Source organism: Macaca fascicularis, chromosome 5 (assembly GCF_037993035.2).
Source record: "Macaca fascicularis isolate 582-1 chromosome 5, T2T-MFA8v1.1".
In the NCBI taxonomy this organism is placed as follows: Eukaryota; Metazoa; Chordata; class Mammalia; order Primates; family Cercopithecidae; genus Macaca; species Macaca fascicularis.
The window spans coordinates 94,584,227-94,602,773 of record NC_088379.1 but is presented as its reverse complement, the minus strand read 5'-3'; the positions used below and the strand labels follow the sequence as shown (position 1 = coordinate 94,602,773).

At 39.3% G+C, this 18,547-nt stretch overlaps 1 protein-coding gene across 29 annotated transcripts in view; it reads left to right on the top strand.

Annotated features, from left to right (window-relative positions):
* FAM13A (family with sequence similarity 13 member A) overlaps positions 1–18,547 on the top strand; it is a 371,035-nt gene that overhangs the window by 42,804 nt on the left and 309,684 nt on the right. For 11 of the 29 annotated variants that reach the window (XM_074040146.1, XM_074040143.1, XM_074040147.1 and 8 more), the window contains exon 1: positions 11,017–11,258. The exons of 10 other annotated variants lie outside the window; for them this stretch is intronic. Coding sequence is in view for 12 of the 19 variants with exons in the window: in XM_074040130.1 (XP_073896231.1) it covers positions 11,232–11,258 (27 nt within the window). In the remaining 7 variants the exon portion in view is untranslated. Of the gene's footprint in view, positions 1–11,016; positions 11,259–18,547 lie in introns of those variants that run through there. 8 more of the 29 variants (XM_074040144.1, XM_074040132.1, XM_074040128.1 and 5 more) reach the window with 3 other exon arrangements.

Sequence of the window (18,547 nt, the reverse complement as noted above, 5' to 3'; positions counted from 1 at the left end):
GGCATGGGACCCCTGAACAAAAAGTATTAGTGCAGAATTATCCGACAGAGTATTTTAATCAATGCAATGGACCACTATTTCTGATACTACACGTAATGTATTTGTGACCTTCACCATTATCAGGCAGAGAGAATAGAATAGTGGGATTAAGTAGGCTTTAGCATTTTAGGTGGAGATTGGAAGGAGATAGGGGAATTTCATAAGATGTTAGTTTAATTGCTGAAAAATGCTGAGTTTGGTTGGAATTTAATAGACTTTCCACAGCATGTGGGACTTGCAAAATTAGCTTGATTCCCTGAAATCAGCTCAGATTAAGCTTTTACCAACATGACTGCTGCTGCTACTGCTTTTAAACCATTAGGCTGTGCTTTAGCTACTGAGTTTAGTTGCAAGCTATAATATATAGTGGGCCTATTTTTGCTTTCGTGTTCTTGGGTAAGAACTCCTAATGCCTGATTGTTATGTTCATGGACAAACAAGGTAAAATATTTAGTACAATTAGGAAGTCCTAAAGCTAGGGGCTGTTTTAAGGCCAATTTCATTTGGCTAAAAGCCTACCCATGACTATTTTCCCAAAGTAAAGGCTCTGGTATTGCCTTTCTAATGAACTCACACAATGATGATGCCCTTAAGGAAAAATTTGTGACCCAGCAATATCTTGCAAGACCAAGAAAATCTCTTAATTGTCTTTTGGTTGCAGGCTAAGGAAAACTTTGAATAGTTTTTATTCTCTCAGCAAGAAAGAAATCCTTTTAGCAGTCAGGTCATGTCCCAAATAGTGAACTTTTTCTTCTGAACACTGCAGTTTTTTCACTGAAACTTTGTGACCTTTATGTTAATTGCTGTAAAAAGTAAACTGAGTCAATTTCAGAGATCTTTAGTGGGAGATTATAACAACAGGTTATCTACATACTGAATAAGAGTAGTATTCCAGGAAACTATAGGGTTATAAAGTCCTGATGCAATGCCTGGGAAAAATATAAAGAGGCTTCAATAAACCCATTACAGTCTGGGTTTACTGCTGATTTTTCCAATAAAAGCAAACAAGTGTTGACTCTCTTTATGAATTAGAATGCTAAAGAAGTCTGAATAGAGGTCTGTTATTGTCAACCACTTTGAATCAGCAAGTACATTAGATAATAAAAGTATTAGAATTTGGGACTACAGGAAACCTTAGTATAACAATTTTATTAATTTCCTGTAAATCTTGAACACATCTTTGACCTCATTCATTGATTTTTTAAGTGGTAGAATTTGAGTATCACAAGGACTGGTACACAGAATTGTAAGTCTTTGTTTAATTAAATCTTCTACAATTGGTGAAGGCCCTTGAATTGCTTCAGATTTTAGTGGATATTGGGGTAATTTAGGCCAAGGTTTAGAATGATCTACTTGAACTTTTATAAGTTCCACACTTTTAATCCTCCCTATATCAGTTGAGGAAGAGACCCATAAGCATTCAGGGATTTTAAATAGGTCAGGGGTATTAGAAGCCTGAATTTCAAACTTAGCAATTTCTGACTGTAGAGAGCATAATATTTCTGGTTCAGGAGAGTCAGGAAACTCTAACATTAGTCTCCCTCTGAGGATAATTTTTTTTTTTTTTTTTTTGAGATGGAGCTTTGCTCTTGTTGCCCAGGCTGGAGTGCAATGTTACGATCTCGGCCCACTGCACCCTCTACTTCCCAGGTTCAAGCTATTCTCCTGCCTCAGTCTCCCAAGTAGCTGGGATTACAGGCATGCGCCACCATGCCAGGCTAATTTTCTATTTTTAGTAGATATGGGATTTCTCCATATTGGTCAGGCTGGTCTCAAACTCCTGACCACAGGTGATCGACCCACCTTGGCCTCCAAAAGTGCTGGGATTACAGGTGAGAGCCACTACGCCTGGCCGAGAATTTGTTTTGGAGACAAGGTCTTGCAGTGTTGCCCAGGCTGATCTTGAACTCCTGAGCTCAAGCAATCCTTCCTCCTCACCCTCCTGAAGTGCTGGATTACAGACATCAGCCACCACACCCAGCCAGAGGAGAATTTTATATGCTCTTTTGGCTTTGAAATTAAGTCTTGCCCTAGCAAGTTTTCTGGAGCATTATCACATGGTAAAAATATATGTTTTTTTTTTTTTTTTTTAAATGACCCTAAAGTCAATCGGACAGGTTCAGATATGGGAACTTCTTGAGCTTGATTCGAAACTCCAGCACAGAAATGACCTTATTACTTTGAGGGATTTGTTCATGTATTAAAATGGGATTTATGGTAGATAAGGTGACTGTAGTATCCACCAGGATTGTACAAGACTCTCCACTTATTTTAACATGTTTCTTTATGTTTATTTAAGGGTGTTGTTAGGAACAGTTTGCTGGAGAATACCTTAGAACTTCTTCCGTGTTGATTATCATCATGACAGTTAAAATCTCTTGGGCTTTCTCTAGTGGTCTGAAAGGAAGCTTATTGGTGGACTGATATAAAACCCAACAATCTCTTTTCCAGTGTACTGGTTGTTGGCTATGAAGGGAGACACCTTGGGGTAAAGAATTTCTTGTTGTAGGACCTCCTGATTCTGATTTAAAATAAAAATGAGAAAGTCCCTTTAGTCTTGGTAACTGTTGTAATTGGATTGACATAGGCTTGTTAGCTTTTTGGGTTTTTTTCTTGTTCTAGAGTCCTCTCAAAATGTTCAGCTAAGGCCAGCCCTTTAGTCATATCTGTAATTTCCCATCCTAGTTTATGTTTTTAATTAAACTACTAAGTTCAGGACAGAGTGCATTTATAAATACAACAGTCCCTGCAGGAAATACACCTTGTTGTATTTTGAGCCCAGAGTGTTTCACAAATAGTATTTCTAAGTGAATTCTGTCATCTGAAACTGGGTCATCCTTTTTGCCTGCAAGATTATGTGAGGGACCAATCAATTTTTTGTGGAAGAATCTTATGAAGTGAATTTAAATGGTTTTCAGCATTTTTTTCTAGCTCATTTTGGCCCTCCCCATGAGGAGGTTTTGAAGGAGTCTTTAATACCTTCCTCGCATTTTCCCATCATTTTCATGCTTTGTAAAACCCTAATATCATGTGAGTAAACTGGCGAAGATTGGGGAGTCCTGGATCATAAGCTCGTATGAGGATTTTACATTCCTTAGTAAAGTTTTGAGGATTTTCCCGTAAATCAAGGAAGTCCTTTACCATGGCTCTAAGCTTAGACCATGAGTAAAGGTTATGGCAAAAAGGCCTGGCTGATCAAAGGGTCTTGCTTTGTATGGCATCTAACTTCTCTTATCACCATCTTCAGGGTGAAAGGGTAATTTAGCAAAGAGGTTAGTGGACACTCAGAATATTTAGGCAGAGTTGTATAAAGAGAGGGAACGGTCAGGGTTAGTTCATGCAGAGTATAGTCCTCTTTCATCTGTTGCTTAAACTTATGTGTTTTTTGCAAAGACTCTTTTAAGGAGGCAGTTTTTAAATTTATTTAGTCTTGTAGATGCTCTGCATACCAATTAAATAATACATCCCATTGTTTTTGTGGGTTTTTCATTTTTTTTCTAATTTACCTTTCAAATAAATAATTTTATCCCACTTAAAACTTCCCCACTGTGGCCATCTTAATTTTACATTGTCTCTAGTAAGGTTAGCCCATTTTTCTGAAAATGGTTAAGGTATGGCTGCTGGGATTGGCTGAGACCCAGCTATTGTCACAGAAGCATACTCCTAAGTTAGGTTTTCAGCTTGTTTGCCTACAAAGTTAGGTTGTGGTTTATTCATAAGAACTTCAGTTTGTGGGTCTGGAGGGTTTCTCAGGCCAAATTTAGTTTGACTTAACATCCTATAAAAGAGACTATGATGAGATTCCAGTTGATAAATGGAGAAAAAATGAAAACAGTTCACACAACAGAAAATACAAATGGCTAATGAGGATTTTTTTATATTGTTAATTTTACTGAAAATAAAAAGGAATGTAAGTTTAAAATTGAGAAACCGTTTTCACTTGCTGAATAGTTTAAAATATTAGGAAATATTTTATAAAATATTCATTCTTGGGTAGGGTAGGTTGTAGAATAGAAACTGCAGAGCCAGTGCATGTCAGAAGCACTGGTCCAGCCCACATTCATGTTCTTTGTATTCCAGAAATTTCACTTTCAGGAATCTACCAGAAAAGAATCGGAGCAAGGACAAAGCATTACTTACTGTCATACATAGATAAAATCAGAAACTATATAAATGTCTAAAAATGGGAGAATGACTAAGGAAACTGGTGTGTGTACAAAAAGTAATACCACTTCTGATTTAGTTTGCTTATACTGTTATTAACATGGGAGCATGCATGCCTCTGATACAATGTTAAGTGAAAAAAATTGGGATATAAAATTATCATAAATTAGATCTGCATTATGTTTTCTTAACAAGCATAGAAAATATATTGGAAGTAGATATGTTAATTTTTGTAGCAGCCAGCGCTGAGACTCACAATAGGCTAACACGCTAAGCTCTCTGGGCCAGGGAAGGGTGGCACTCATTTCTATAGCTCGAGGCTACACTTTTCCCCTGCTGGAGCCAGGGAGACTGGACAGCTTGGTCCCAAGACTTGTCCCCACAGCCCAACACACCAGCTGTGGCAGTCGGCAACTAGAGTGCCTCTTCAGGTCTAACCCTGACCCATCCTTCCTCAGTGGGCGGGTCTTCCCTGCAGGATCTCCAGTAATTCCAGCCAGAGGCTCAGGGACAGAATTTGGATCTCCCGGGGCCTGAGCCGATAGTGGGAGGGGTGGTTGCAGTCTCTTTGGACCAGCAGACTTAGCCTCTCCCACTGGTAGTTCTGAGGAATCCAGGCAGCCCAGACAAGTGGGTTTCGCCCCAGTGAAATACACCCTCTCCACCAAGGGACAAAGTGCTTCATTAAATGGGTCCTGCTCCCCATGCCACCCAACTGGGTGAGACCCTCCAACAGGGGTTGTCAGACACCCTATATGGGATAAATCCTACTGGCATCAGGTTGGTGCCCCTCAAGGTCAGAGGTCCCAGAAGAAGGAGCACGCACCCATCTTTGCTGTTCTCCAGCCTCCTTGAGTGGCATCTCCAGGCATGGGAGTGAATCAGATGAATAAGGCCTGAAGCAAACTCCCAGAAAACTGTAGCAGCCCTACAGAAGAGGGACCTGACTGTTGAAAGAAAAACAGACAGAAAGCAACAACAACAGCATCAACAACAACAATAAAAAGGCCCCGCAAAAATCCCCATCCAAGGGTCAGCATCCTCAAAGACTGAAACTAGGTAAACTCACAAGGATGAGCAAGAATGAACCAAAAAATGCTGAAAACCCAAAAGGCCAGAGTGCCTCTTCTCCTCCAAATGATCACGTCTCTCCATCAAGGGTGCAGAACTGGATGGAGGATGAGACAGACGAATTGATAGAAGTAGGCTTCAGAAGATGAGTAATAAAAAACTATGATGAGCTAAAGGATCACGTTCTAACCCAATGCAAGGAAGCTAAGAACCTTGATAAAAAGTTAGAGGAATTGCTAACTAGAATAACCAGTTTAGAGAGGAACATAAATGACCTAATGGAGCTGGAAAAAAACAGCACAAATACTTCGTGAAGTATACGTAAGTATCAACAGCTGAATTGACCAAGTGGAAGAAAGGATATCAGAGTTTGAAGACCACCTTGCTGAAATAAGATACGCAGAAAAGAGTAGAGAAAAAATAATGAAAAGGAATGAACAAAGCCTCCAAGAAATATGGGACTTCATAAAAAGACTGAACCTACGATTGACTGGAGTACCAGAAGGAGACGGGGAGAATGGAAACAAGCTAGAAAACACAATTCAGGATATTATCCAGGAGAAATTCCCCAAGCTAGCAAGACAGGCCAACATGCAAATTCAGGAAATACATAGAACACCACTAAGATACTCCATGCGAAGAGCAACCCCAAGACACATAATCGTCAGATTCTTGAAGGTCGAAGTGAAGGAAAAACTGTTAAGGGCACCCAGAGTGAAAGGCCAGGTTACCTACAAAAGGAAGCCCATGAGACTAACAGCAGAACTCTCAGCAGAAACTCTATAAGCTAGAAGAGATTGGGGGTCAATATTCAACATTCTTTAAGAAAGAATTTTCAACACAGAATTTCATATCCAGCCAAACTAAGCTTCATAAGCAAAGGAGAAATAAAATCCTTTCCAGACAAGCAAATGCTGAGGCATTTTGTTACCACCAGGCCTGCCCTTCAAGAGCTCCTGAAAGAAGCACTAAATATGGAAAGGAAAAACCAGTACCAGGCACTGCAAAAACATACCAAAATACAAAGACCAATGACACTACGAAGAAACTGCATTGACTAGTGTGCAAAATAACCAAATAGCGCCATGATGACAGGATCAAATTCACACATAACAATACTAATCTTAAATGTAAATGGGCTAAATGCCCCCATTAAAAGACACAGACTGGCAAATTGGATAAGGAGTCAAGACCCAACAGTGTGCTGTATTCAGGAGACCCATCTTACGTGCAAAGACACACACACAGCCTCAAAATAAAGGGATGGAGGAAAATTTGTCAAGCAAACGGAAAGCAAAAAAGCAAAGACAAAAAAAAAAAAAAAACCTGGGGTTGCAATCCTAGTCTCTGATAAAACAGACTTTAAACCAACAAAAATAAAAAAGACAAGGAAGGGCATTACATATTGGTAAAAGGAACAATTCAACAAGAAGAGCTAACTATTCTGAATATATATGCACCCAATATAGGAACCCCCAGATTCATAAAACAAGTTCTTAGAGACCTACAAAGAGACTTAGACTTCCACACAATAATAGTGGGAGACTTTTACATCCCACTGTCAGTATTAGACAGATCAAAGAGACAGAAAATTAACAAGGATATTCAGGATTTGAACTCAGCTCTGGATCAAGTGGACCTAGTAGATGTCTACAGAATTCTCTACCCCAAATGAACAGACTATAAATTGTTCTCAGTGCCACATGGCAATTATTCTAAAATTGACCACGTAATTGGAAATAATTGGAAGTAAAACACTCCTCAGCAAATGCAAAAGAATTGAAATCATAAACAGTCTCTCAGTGCAATCAAATTAGAACTCAGGATTAATAAACTCATTCAAAACTACACAATTTCATAGAAATTGAACAGCCTTCTCCTGAATGACTTCTGGGTAAGTAATGAAATTAAGGCAGAAATTCAAAGAAGTTCTTTGAAACCAATGAGAACAAAGAGACAATGTACCAAAATCTCTGGGACACAGCTAAAGCAGTGTTAAGAGGGAAATTTATAGCACTAAATGCCCACATCAGAAAACTATAAAGATCTCAAATTGACACCATAACATCGCAATTTAAAGAGTTAGAGAGACAAGAGGAAATTCATCCAAAACCTAGCAGAAGACAAGAAATAACTAAGATCAGAGAAGAATTGAAGGAGATAAAGACACGAAAAACCCTCCAAAAAATAAATCCAGAAGCTTGTTTTTTTTTTTTTTTTGAAAAAATTAACAAAATAGATAGACTGCTGGCTAGACTAATAAAGAAGAAAACAGAGAAAGAAGAATCAAATAGACACAATAAAAAATGATAAAGGGGATATCACACTGATCCTACAGAAATACAAACTACCGTCAGAGAATACTACAAACACCTCTATGCAAACAAACTAGAAAATCTAGAAGAAATGGTTAAACTCCTGGATGCATACACCCTACCAAGACTGAACCAGGAAGAAGTTGAATCCCTGCATAGACCAATAACAAGCCTGAAATTGTAGTAATTAATAGCCTACCAACCAAAAAAGCCCAGGGCCAGATTGATTCACAGCTGAATTCTACCAGAAATACAAAGAGGAGCTAGTATCATTCCTTCTGAAACTATTCCAAACAATTGAAAAGGAGGGACTCCTCCTTAACTCATCTTATGAAGCCAGCATCATCCTGGTACCAAAACCGGGAAAAACACAACAACAACAAAAAACTTCAGGCCAATATCCCAGATGAACATTGATGCGAAAAATCCTCAGTAAAATATCGGCAAACCGAATCCAGCAGCACATCAAAAAACTTACCCACCATGATCAAGTCGACTTCATCTCTGGGATGCAAGACTGGTTCAACATACACAAATCAATAAATGTGATCCATCACATAAACAGAACCAAAGACAAAAACCACACGACTATCTCAATAGATGCAGAAAAGGCCTTTGGTAAAATTCAACATACTTTCATGTTAACAACTCTCAATAAACTAGGTATTGATGGAACATATCTCAAAATAATAAAAGCTATTTATGACAGATTCACAGCCAATATCATATTGAAAAGGCAAAAGCTGAAAGCAGCTTTTGAAAACTGGTGCAAGACAAGGATGCCCTCTCTCACCATTTGTATTCAACATAGTATTGAAAGTTCTGGCCAAGGCAATTAAACAAGAGAAAGCAATAAAGGGTAGTCAAATAGGAAGAGAAGAAATCAAGTTATCTCTGTTTGCAGATGATATGATTTTAGATTTAGAAAACCCCATCATCTCAGCCCCAAAACTTCTTGAACTGATAAGGAACTTCAGCAAGCTCTCAGGATACGAAATCAATGTATAAAAATCACAAGCATTCATTTACACCAACAATAGGCAAGCAGAGAGGCAAATCATGAATGAACTCCCATTCACAATCACTACAAAGAGAATAAAATACATAGGAATACAGCTATCAAGGGATGTGAAGGACCTCTTCAATGAGAACTACAAACCACTGCTCAAGGAAATAAGAGGAAACACAAACAAATGGAAAAACATTCTATCCTCATGGATAGGAAGAATCATGATCATGAAAATGGCCCTACTGCCCAAAGTAATCTATAGAATCAATGCTATTCCCATCAAACTACCATTGACATTCTTCGCAGAATTAGAAAAAACTATTTAAATTTCATTCAGAATCAAAGAAGACCCCATACAGCCAAGACAATCCTAAGCAAAAAGAACAAAGCTGGAGGCATCATGCTACCTGACTTCAAACTATACTACAAGGCTACAGTAACCAAACAGCACAGTACTGGTACCAAAACAGACATATAGACCAATGGAGCAGAACAGAGACCTCAGAAATAACGCCACACATCTACAACCATCTGATCTTCAACAAACCTGACAAAAACAAGCAATGGGAAAATGATCTCCCATTCGTAAATGGTGCTGGGAAAACTGGCTAGTTACATGCAGAAAACTGAAACTGGACCCCTTCCTTACACCTTATACAAAAATTATCTTAAGATGGATTAAAGACTTAAATGTAAAACCCAAAACCATAAAAACCCTAGAAGAAAACCTAGGCAATACCATTCAGGGCATAGGCATGGGCAAAGGCTTCATGACAAAAATGCCAAAAGCAATGGCAACAGAAGCTGAAATTGACAAATGGGATCTAATTAAACTAAAGAGCTTCTGCACAGCAAAAGAAACTATCATTAGAGTGAACAGGCAACCTATGGAATGGGAGAAAATATTTGCAAGCTATGCATCTGACAAACGTCTCATATCCAGAATCTACAAGGAACTTAAACAAATTTACAGGAGAAAGACAAACTACCCCATCAAAAAGTGGGCAAACGATATGAACAGACACTTCTCAAAAGAAGACATTTATGTGACCAACAAACCTATGAAGAAAAGCTCAACATCAGTGATAATCAGAGAAATGCAAATCAAAACCACAATGAGATACTATATCACACCAGTTAGAATGACATTTATTGAAAAGTCAGGAAACAATAGATGCTGGAGAGGATATAGAGAAATAGGAACACTTTTACACTGTAGATGGGCATGTAAATTAGTTCAACCATTGTGGGAGACAGTATGGAGATTCCTCAAGGATCTAGAACCAGAAATACCATTTGACCCAGTAATCGCATTACTGGGTATATACCCAAAGGAATATAAATCATTCTGCTGTAAAGACACATGCACATGTATGTTTATTGCAGCACCATTTACAATAACAAAGACATGGAACCAACCCAAATGCACATCAATGATAGACTGGATAAAGAAAATGTACATATACACCATGGAATACTATGCAGCCATAAAAAGGAACAAGATCATGTCTTTTGCAGGGACATGTATGAAGCTATGAGCAGTCATCCTCAGCAAACTACCACAGGAACAGAAAACCAAACACTACATGTTCTCACTCATAAGTGGGAGTTGAACATTTAGAACACATGGATACAGAGAGGGGAAACAACACACATTAGGGCCTGTTGGGAGGTTGGGGGTGAGGGGAGAGGACTTAGAGGATGTGTCAATAGGTCCAGCAAAAGAAAAAAAAAATTGACAGAAAAAATGATAAAAAAATAAAAATAGGATAGTTTCCTTTTGGCTTACCTGAAGTGACTATTTTAGCTATTAGTTCAAATATTTGGAAAATTTAAAATCTATCAGATTTTCTCGTGACAGCATGTAGAATAGAAAGTTACTGAAAAGTCAGTTAGAAGCTAATTTTTCAGACTGCAAATCATATATGTAGAATTATGGCTGTCTAGACGTCTCTAGATTATGTTTATCATCAGTATATTTTATAAGACAACTCATATGTAATTAGAAGTAGTAACAGCTACATAAAATAGAGCATTTTCATTTAAAACAATTCTGATGGGTTAGGATGGAAGGAAAAAAATTTTGGTAGAATTTAGCTGGTTTCTAAAGAACAGCAGAAGAGAAGACTGCCTGAGAAAAAATGAATAACGTGCCTGCAGTTTTAAACCTGAGTTTGAATGCGTACGTTTTTCTTAGAGCTGTGTGGAGTCTGGGAAGCAAGTCTGTGTTTTCACTTTATGCACTACTGGTTCTATTAATGAATACCACCAGGTGACTGGCAGTTTTCTAAGCCAAAGAAGCCTGTGTGTGGGATCTAGGGAGTCAGGTTTAAGAAAAAGATGTCAGCGACTTAAGACCCGTGTCACGTGACTCCCTCTACTTGCCAGCACTAAGGCTGTGGATCAAATTTCAACTCCAGGCAGTCCTTCCAGCCATGTGGGTTCAGCGGAAAGAGAAGCAAAACCAGTCTTCCTAAAATGTTAGAAGCTGCGCTTCGCTTACCTCGGGGACTTTGGATTGGAAGCTGTTTTTCACATCAAAGAATATGTGCTGAATGGAATTTTAGTATTTTGCTGTCATTTTAATATTTTCATCTGGTCTTCCTCAGTTCTTCTGGACGCTTCCTGAGAGAATGGGGGCAGGAGCTCTAGCCATCTGTGTAAGTATAGGCCTTCTTCTGTCTTCTGTGTTTACTGCCAGTTTTTAGGAGAGGGCCTTGCCTTCCTTGTTTTGATGAGATGTTTTTGTGTAACTTATTTTTCCTTCTCAGGAGGTGGGGAAAGATTTGTTACTTAAATTCCTATCTACTTAAATGGGTATTAGGCAGGATTTGGGGTGGCATTCAGCGTATTTGTGCACTTTAGTTTCCAAAAAAGGTGAAAGATGCATGCTGATTTATTCCGTTAAGTCAACTTGATTTAAAGTAGAGCACTTTCAAGCGTTTTAGACTTTCTTGTCCCTGAATAGTTAAACATGAATGCTTCATTGTAGCTATTAGAAAAATCTTGCGGCTAGCTTGAGAAGGAATTGAAGTAACCATTAATTTATTACTTTTGAGTATGTGCGTGACATTTTTCTTTTTTATATTTCTATTTTCATGTAGTAATTCTGGAGTTTCTGTTTCAGCATAATTTCTGAAAGTGATGGTGGAAAAGCCTGATTGATAAATGTTTGTTTATCCTTAAACTGTAGAAATGAATGGTTGTTATTACACAGTAGCATTCATAAATAACACTGAAATAAAACCCTTGGGAAAATGTGCTTGTTTCTGGGGTTTTAGAATTTTTAGAATTCATGAATTTCTAAATTATTCTGCTGGTGCTTGTACAAAACCTTTTGTAATAATCAAATATTGTCCATTATATAATTTATAGGATGCTGTAATTTAAATTTTGATTGTACTATGTAGAAAATGCATACATCTGTATGGGAATTATACATATTTATATTGCAAGTTGCTACTGTATTCCATAGGGACATTTTATTTTCTAAAATGTATTAAATGAGAAATATTCTTTATTATCACCTTAACTGCTCACTTAAAAAATCACACTCAGGCCAGATCCTCCTTTTTTTTTTGCTTTTCAGAAAGAGCTGCAATTTGCTGTAGCTTCTGATGGCATTCTGAAATGTTTAGAAATATCTGGGCAATTTTTGACACACACACAACAAATGGTCACCAGATGGTAGACAAGCCCCATAGATTAAGTTTTCTTAGTGAAACTGCAGGATGACCTTGTTTCCAGGCTCAAAACTTTTCAGCACCCTGTGTGTCACTCTGTCTTTTCCTTTTAACTCTGAGGCTTAGTAGCATGCAGGTAACCATGTGGTTATTCTTTTTTTTTTATCACCCCAAAGAGTTTCCTTCAAAATCTGATTTATCTATGTGTAAAATACTGACTTTCATTTTACTGCAGAGGTGGCCCTTCTATTTTTCTAGCTTTATAAAAGAAACAATATAGAACTGAAAATGTGTAGAATGAGGCAGCAGATTGACCTATTTGTCATGCAGATTGGTAGTAATCTCTGATTGTCTGATTAGATCTTTACTTCTTTCCCTTGACCTGCAATATATTGATCTCTACCTTGATTGGAATGCACACTAACTCATGTATAAAACTTTATATTTTCCCTTAATTTATATCCAAAGCATGTATAAAATTACAGTTAAAGTTGACATAAAAATCACACAGTTTAAGAGATTATTCACTCTGGTAGATGAATAATTCTCAATCGTTTCTACCCTTCTCCTTAAGGTTGGCCTTTGATTGTGCTATGTCTCGGTTTTACTGTAGGAGGAAATACATTTTCAACAGTTGTACCATAGCATGTCTGGAAAAAGATAGCTTTTGGAGAACAACACAAAAAATCATAACAAAAAAGGGAGAACTAAGTCACACATTAACACATTTAATGAGCTGATATACTACTTTTTACTTTGTGTAGGGGTGAAGAGAAAGCTTTTCCTCTGCTCTTTCTGCAATTTTATAGAAACGACTGGCAATAGATTAATAGGACATAAAGAGTTGCAAATTTATTAATGTGTGTATGGATATGAGAGTCCCACAAATATGAGATTCAAAGAAGGGCCAGGTGGTTGAAGCTTAAATGCCTTCTTTTTGGGGAACAGAGAAGTAGGGAGCTGCAGGTAATTTTAGAGAGGTAGTAAATAATTTTTCAAGTGAGATTCAAATAATTTTAAAAATGGATTCAAAGAACAATGGCCTGGGACAGCGTTTCCCTGACCTGTGGTGAGGTGGTGGAAAGGTGAGGGGTGGAACTTCACTGTGAAGGAAGGTTGTCTTTTTATGCAGATAAAGTTTCCCAGCCAGTCTCTTGGAGCTATCCTCAGAGGAACAGATGAAAAGTCAATGTGGATATGGTGACAACTTTTAGTCTCTTTTCTGATGGATAATTTTTCATGGTTATTTGATGAGATTCTCAGGAAGTAGGTCTTAAGACAATTGCATTTCTTTTGGAAAGAAGCTTCCTTAATCAGATAAGGAAATTCCAGAGAGAGTCACTCTCAGTGCTTTAGGAAAGAAAAAGGATCAGAGAGACTGAGGGCGGGTCAGGAGAGTGGAAAGGCAGAGAGAGAGCTTGGTTCTGAGGCTCATTTCTGAGACCTTTTAATTAAAAGTACCCAGCATGACAAAGCATCATATTTTGGGGTATAGCTTTTTGAACCCCAACATTTGGAACTTATATACTTAGACATATATGTAGCAACTGCTCAAGTATCCTGCTGCTGAAGATAGTAATACTTCAGACAGTATAATGAGTACTAGATATTTGGTGTGTGTGTGTATACTCTTGAAGTGGGACACAGATTGGTTCCAATAAACTCAGTTTCTATGTCCATTGATGAACCTACTTTATCTTCCTCATTTCTTTTTAAAACTCTTTGCCATGTTAGTGTTAAGAAATTTTGCTGCTCATGAGACTACAGTAGGCTCAAAAATGTATTGCCAATCATGTACAAAGAAAATTTAGCTGCTTTACTGTAACAAATCTGTTTTATTTTCAGTAAACCACCTATCCTGAGGCAGCGTAGGAAATTATAGTTGCCAATTCATGTTATTTTAGTCTCTTCTAGTTTTAAATGTCACTTTTGGATGATTCTGTTTCTGTCAGGTGAATCGTGAGTCAGATTTTCTGCTTCTCCTGCTGTTCTGTCCAATATGGCATCAGGATGTATTAAAGACCGGTGGGCTGAAACTGGTAGTTTGCATATTTTAGTGGATGAAGAAGGAGGAGTTGAAATGCATGTGTAGATTCTTATACTCTGGATATTATGATTTCTGGTGAATTTAGGTCTCAAATCTATGACTGGTGAATTTGTGAATTGGTTCTCTTGGTAATATCAGTGCCTAACAGTCCACCCCTCCTGATTTGTCCCCAGTTCATGCTGGTGCTGATAATTTCAACAATGTCCCAGGCCTCGTAGCCTTTCTCTCTAACTTGGGGACCTCTGTTCCTGTAGTCTTACAACCTGGTACCATCAGCTATCTTCCACATACCCCATAGCACAAGCAGGAACTTACGACTGCATTACAGAAAGTCATGTACCAAATTGAAATATTCCATTCATGGGATTTATTGAATCAACTTAAATCACGGCAAGAAGAAAGAGGAAAAGGATGAGGGTAGGTTTATCTACTTCGAAAGGTCTTAAGTGGGAGGAAAGGACCACACTCCCTGAATTCTGTGTTACTTAACATTCAAATGTCCTGTTGCTCTTGCCTTCTCTGCCACATCAGCCTTTCCTGATCATGGTAATATGTATGGCAAACACCATTCTGATGAGGTCTCAAATGGAAATGAGGAACATGTTGTTGGAAACTGGAGGAAACATGGTTTTTTGTTACAAAGTGTTGAAGAATTTGACTGAATTGTATTTGTGTTCTATTATTTTGTGGAAGGAAGAACTTGTGAGCAATTAAATTGTATATTTAACTAAAGCATTTCCTTATAGGAAATTAATATGTATCAGCCATGTCAACAGAAGCCAGGAGCTATTCTCCAAGACAAGGGAAGAATTACCCCAAAGGCAATTTAGAAATCATCAGAGCTATTACTCCCATTCCAGGCCCAGAGTGCAAGTTCCTTGAAGGCAGAGTAGTTTCAAAGGAGGGACTACTGTGCCTGGTGCTTCTGGGACTTCAGAAAGTGCTACCTAGCACCACCTCCTTACATCTTAGGCTCAGCTCCCACACTGTAGTGCCACACTTCACAGCTGCCCAAGTGTGGCTCCAACAGGCCCAGTGAAGCAAGGTGGCTGCCCTTCCGAAGGGTACAGGCAGCAAACTTTAGTGACCACATAGAGCTGCCTCTGCCAGTTCACAGACTGCATGAGACATGGTAGCCTGGCTGCCCCTATATAGGTTTCAAAGGATGGGACCAACATTTCAGAGACACAGTGTGAGATTTAGGCAGAGAGTTGCTGCAGGACCAACCCAGCAAGCCGTTGGGGCAGGAGCACCTAGAGACTTAGGGGCTCAACCTCTGCCCAGCAAAGCTGTGGGGGCAGGTCCTAGTGGCCTGAAGGTCAGAGATTGAGCCAAAAAGGATTATTCTTGAGCCTTAAGGTCTAATGAAATTTGTTCCATTGGGTTGGATTTTTTCAGGACCTGCCATTCCTTTCTTCTTTTGTTTCCCCTTTTTGAATGGGAGTGTTTATCCTATGCCTGACCCACCTTTGTATTTTGGAAGCTCATAACTTGTTTGATTTCACAGACTTACAGCTAGAGAGGAGTTAGCCTTGGTATGAATTGTACCTTGAGTCTTACCCATAGTTGATTTAGATGATATTTAGATGAGACTTTGGATGTTAGACTTTTGAGTTGATGCTGATGAGAGTTAAGATTTTAGGGACTGTTGAGATGGAATGAATGTATTTTGCATGCGAAAAGGATACGAATTTGAGAGGACCAGAGGTGGAATGCCATAGAGCAAATGTTTGTACCTCCAAAATTCACATGTTGAAACCTATTCTCCAATGTGATGATATTTGGAATTGAGGACTTTGGGAGGTGATTGGGTCATGAACGTGGTATCTTCATGAATGGGACTATTACCCTTATAAAAGAGACCCCAGAGAGTTCCTTGACCCCCTGCCATGTAAGGAAACAGCAAAAAGATAGCCATTTATGGAACCAGAAAGCCAGCCCTCATTAGACACTGAATCTGCAGGCGCCTTAGATCTTGGACTTCCCAGCCTCTAGAACTATGAGAAATAAATTTCTCTTGTTTATAAGCACACCCAGTTTATGGTATTTTTTGTTGTAGCAGTGTGAACAGATTAAGACAGTCTGTTAAGCTACTTCCTTGCATATTATCTATATGTAGTTGTATCTGTCCTCATTGTTTCTCTTGTTCTCTATTTAGTAGAATCAAATTTTCTTAAGTAGTACAACAAACAAATATTGCATAAGTTCAAGATTCAAGACCATGATGGTTATCTTTGTAGTTTTTTTTTGGTTGTGGGGGGAGGTGGAGATAAGAGTCTTGCTCTGTTGCCCAGGCTGGAGTGCAGTAGTATGATCTCAGCTTACTCTAACCTCCACCTCCTGAGTTCAAGCAATTCTCCTGCTTCAGCCTCCCATGTAGCTGGGATTACAGGCACCCACCTCCACACCCGGCTGATTTTTGTATTTTTAGTAGAGACAGGGTTTCACTATGTTGGCCAGGCTGGTCTCGAACTCCTGACCTCAGGTGATCCACCCGCCTCGGCCTCCCAAAGTGCTAGGATTACAGGTGTGAGCCACCATGCCCGGCTTTAGTTCTAGTTTGATGTTTGGTATCAGGTTCATCCCATGCAGACTACAGTTAGGTTTTTTAAATACCAAGATTAATTTCTTGATTTTTGTTAAAAAAAAAAAAAGCTGTTTTTTATTTGGAGTTTTAGAAAGAACATGAGTTTTGTCCAGGCACAGTGGCTCACACCTGTAATCCCAGCACTTTGGGAGGCCAATGTAGGTGGATCACTTAAGGCCAGGAGTTCAAGACCAATGTGGCCAACATGACAAAACCCCATCTCTACTACAAATACAAAAAAAAATTAGCTGGGAGTGGTGGCACACACCTGTGGTCCCAGCTTCTCAGGAGGCTAATGCATGAGGATCTCTTGAACCCGGGGGCAGGGTTGCAGAGATCGTGCCACTGCACTCCAGCATGGGCGATGGAGCTTGTGAGACTCTGCCTCAAAAAAAGAAAAAGAGAAGAAGAAAGAAAGAACATGAGTTTTGTTTGGAGCCTTGCATACCTGGCAATTCCTGGTTTTCGTCACTGACTACACTCTGATTCTAGCCATTAGGGAGCAGTGTGGTGCTCTCTTGTTAGATTTTAGGTAATACTTCACCATCTGTTCAACTTGCCTGTACTATTTGTCTTTCTCAGTAGCAGACTGTAAAGTTTAGACAGAAAGGATCGTATCTTATTTGTATTTCTTGCCTCTTGCTCTGGGCTGGACAGTAGTAGTTGTTAAATTAATGTTGCACAAAACAGAATCCCATTCTCTAGATTTAGAAGTTTCACTTAAGTGTATTTTACGTTTAGATAAGTCATTTGAAGACCAAGGACATGACTGGAAAACATTTTATCTTGGCCGGGTGCGGTGGCTCACGCCTGTAATCCCAGCACTTTGGGAGGGCGAGGTGGGCAGATCACGAGGTCAGGAGATCGAAGCCATCCTGGCTAACACGGTGAAACCCCGTCTCTACTAAAAATACAAAAAAAAATTAGCCTGGTGTGGCGGCAGGCGCCTGTAGTCCCAGTTACTCCAGAGGCTGAGGCAGGAGAATGGCGTGAACTCGGGAGGCGGAGCTTGCAGTGAGCCAAGATTGCACCACTGCACTCCAGCCTGGGCGACAGAGCGAGCCTCCGTCTTTTTTTTTTTTTTCTTTTTGCAACGGAGTCTTGCGGTGTCGCCCAGGCTGGAGCGCAGTGGCGTGATTTCTGCTCACGGCAAGCTCCGCTTCCCAGATTCACGCCATTCTCCTGCCTCACCCTCCTTAGTAGCTGGGACTACAGGTGCCCACCGCCACACCCGGCTAATTTTTTTGTATTTTTAGTAGAGAAGGGCTTTCACCGTGTTAGCCAGGATGGCCTCGATCTCCTGACCTCGCGATCTGCCCTCCTCGGCCTCCCAAAGTGCTGGAATTACAGGTGTGAGCCATCGCGCCCGGTCCTGATGGTTCTTTGTATAAAAATTGCAGTTTCCCATCTAGTAAGATTTAGCAGTATAATTGTAAATATTTTCAACTTTTCTCTTTTGAGTGTCCAACTAAATACTAGAGAAGTTCTCTTACTATAAAATTGCATGCAGTCCATGCAGGTGCACATATTCCATCTCAGATAATGTGCAGGCAGGCCAGTGTGTGACTTTCCCTCAGGTAGCCATGCAATCCGCATTAGGGTAATAAGTGCCAAATGTCACAACAGTCAAAC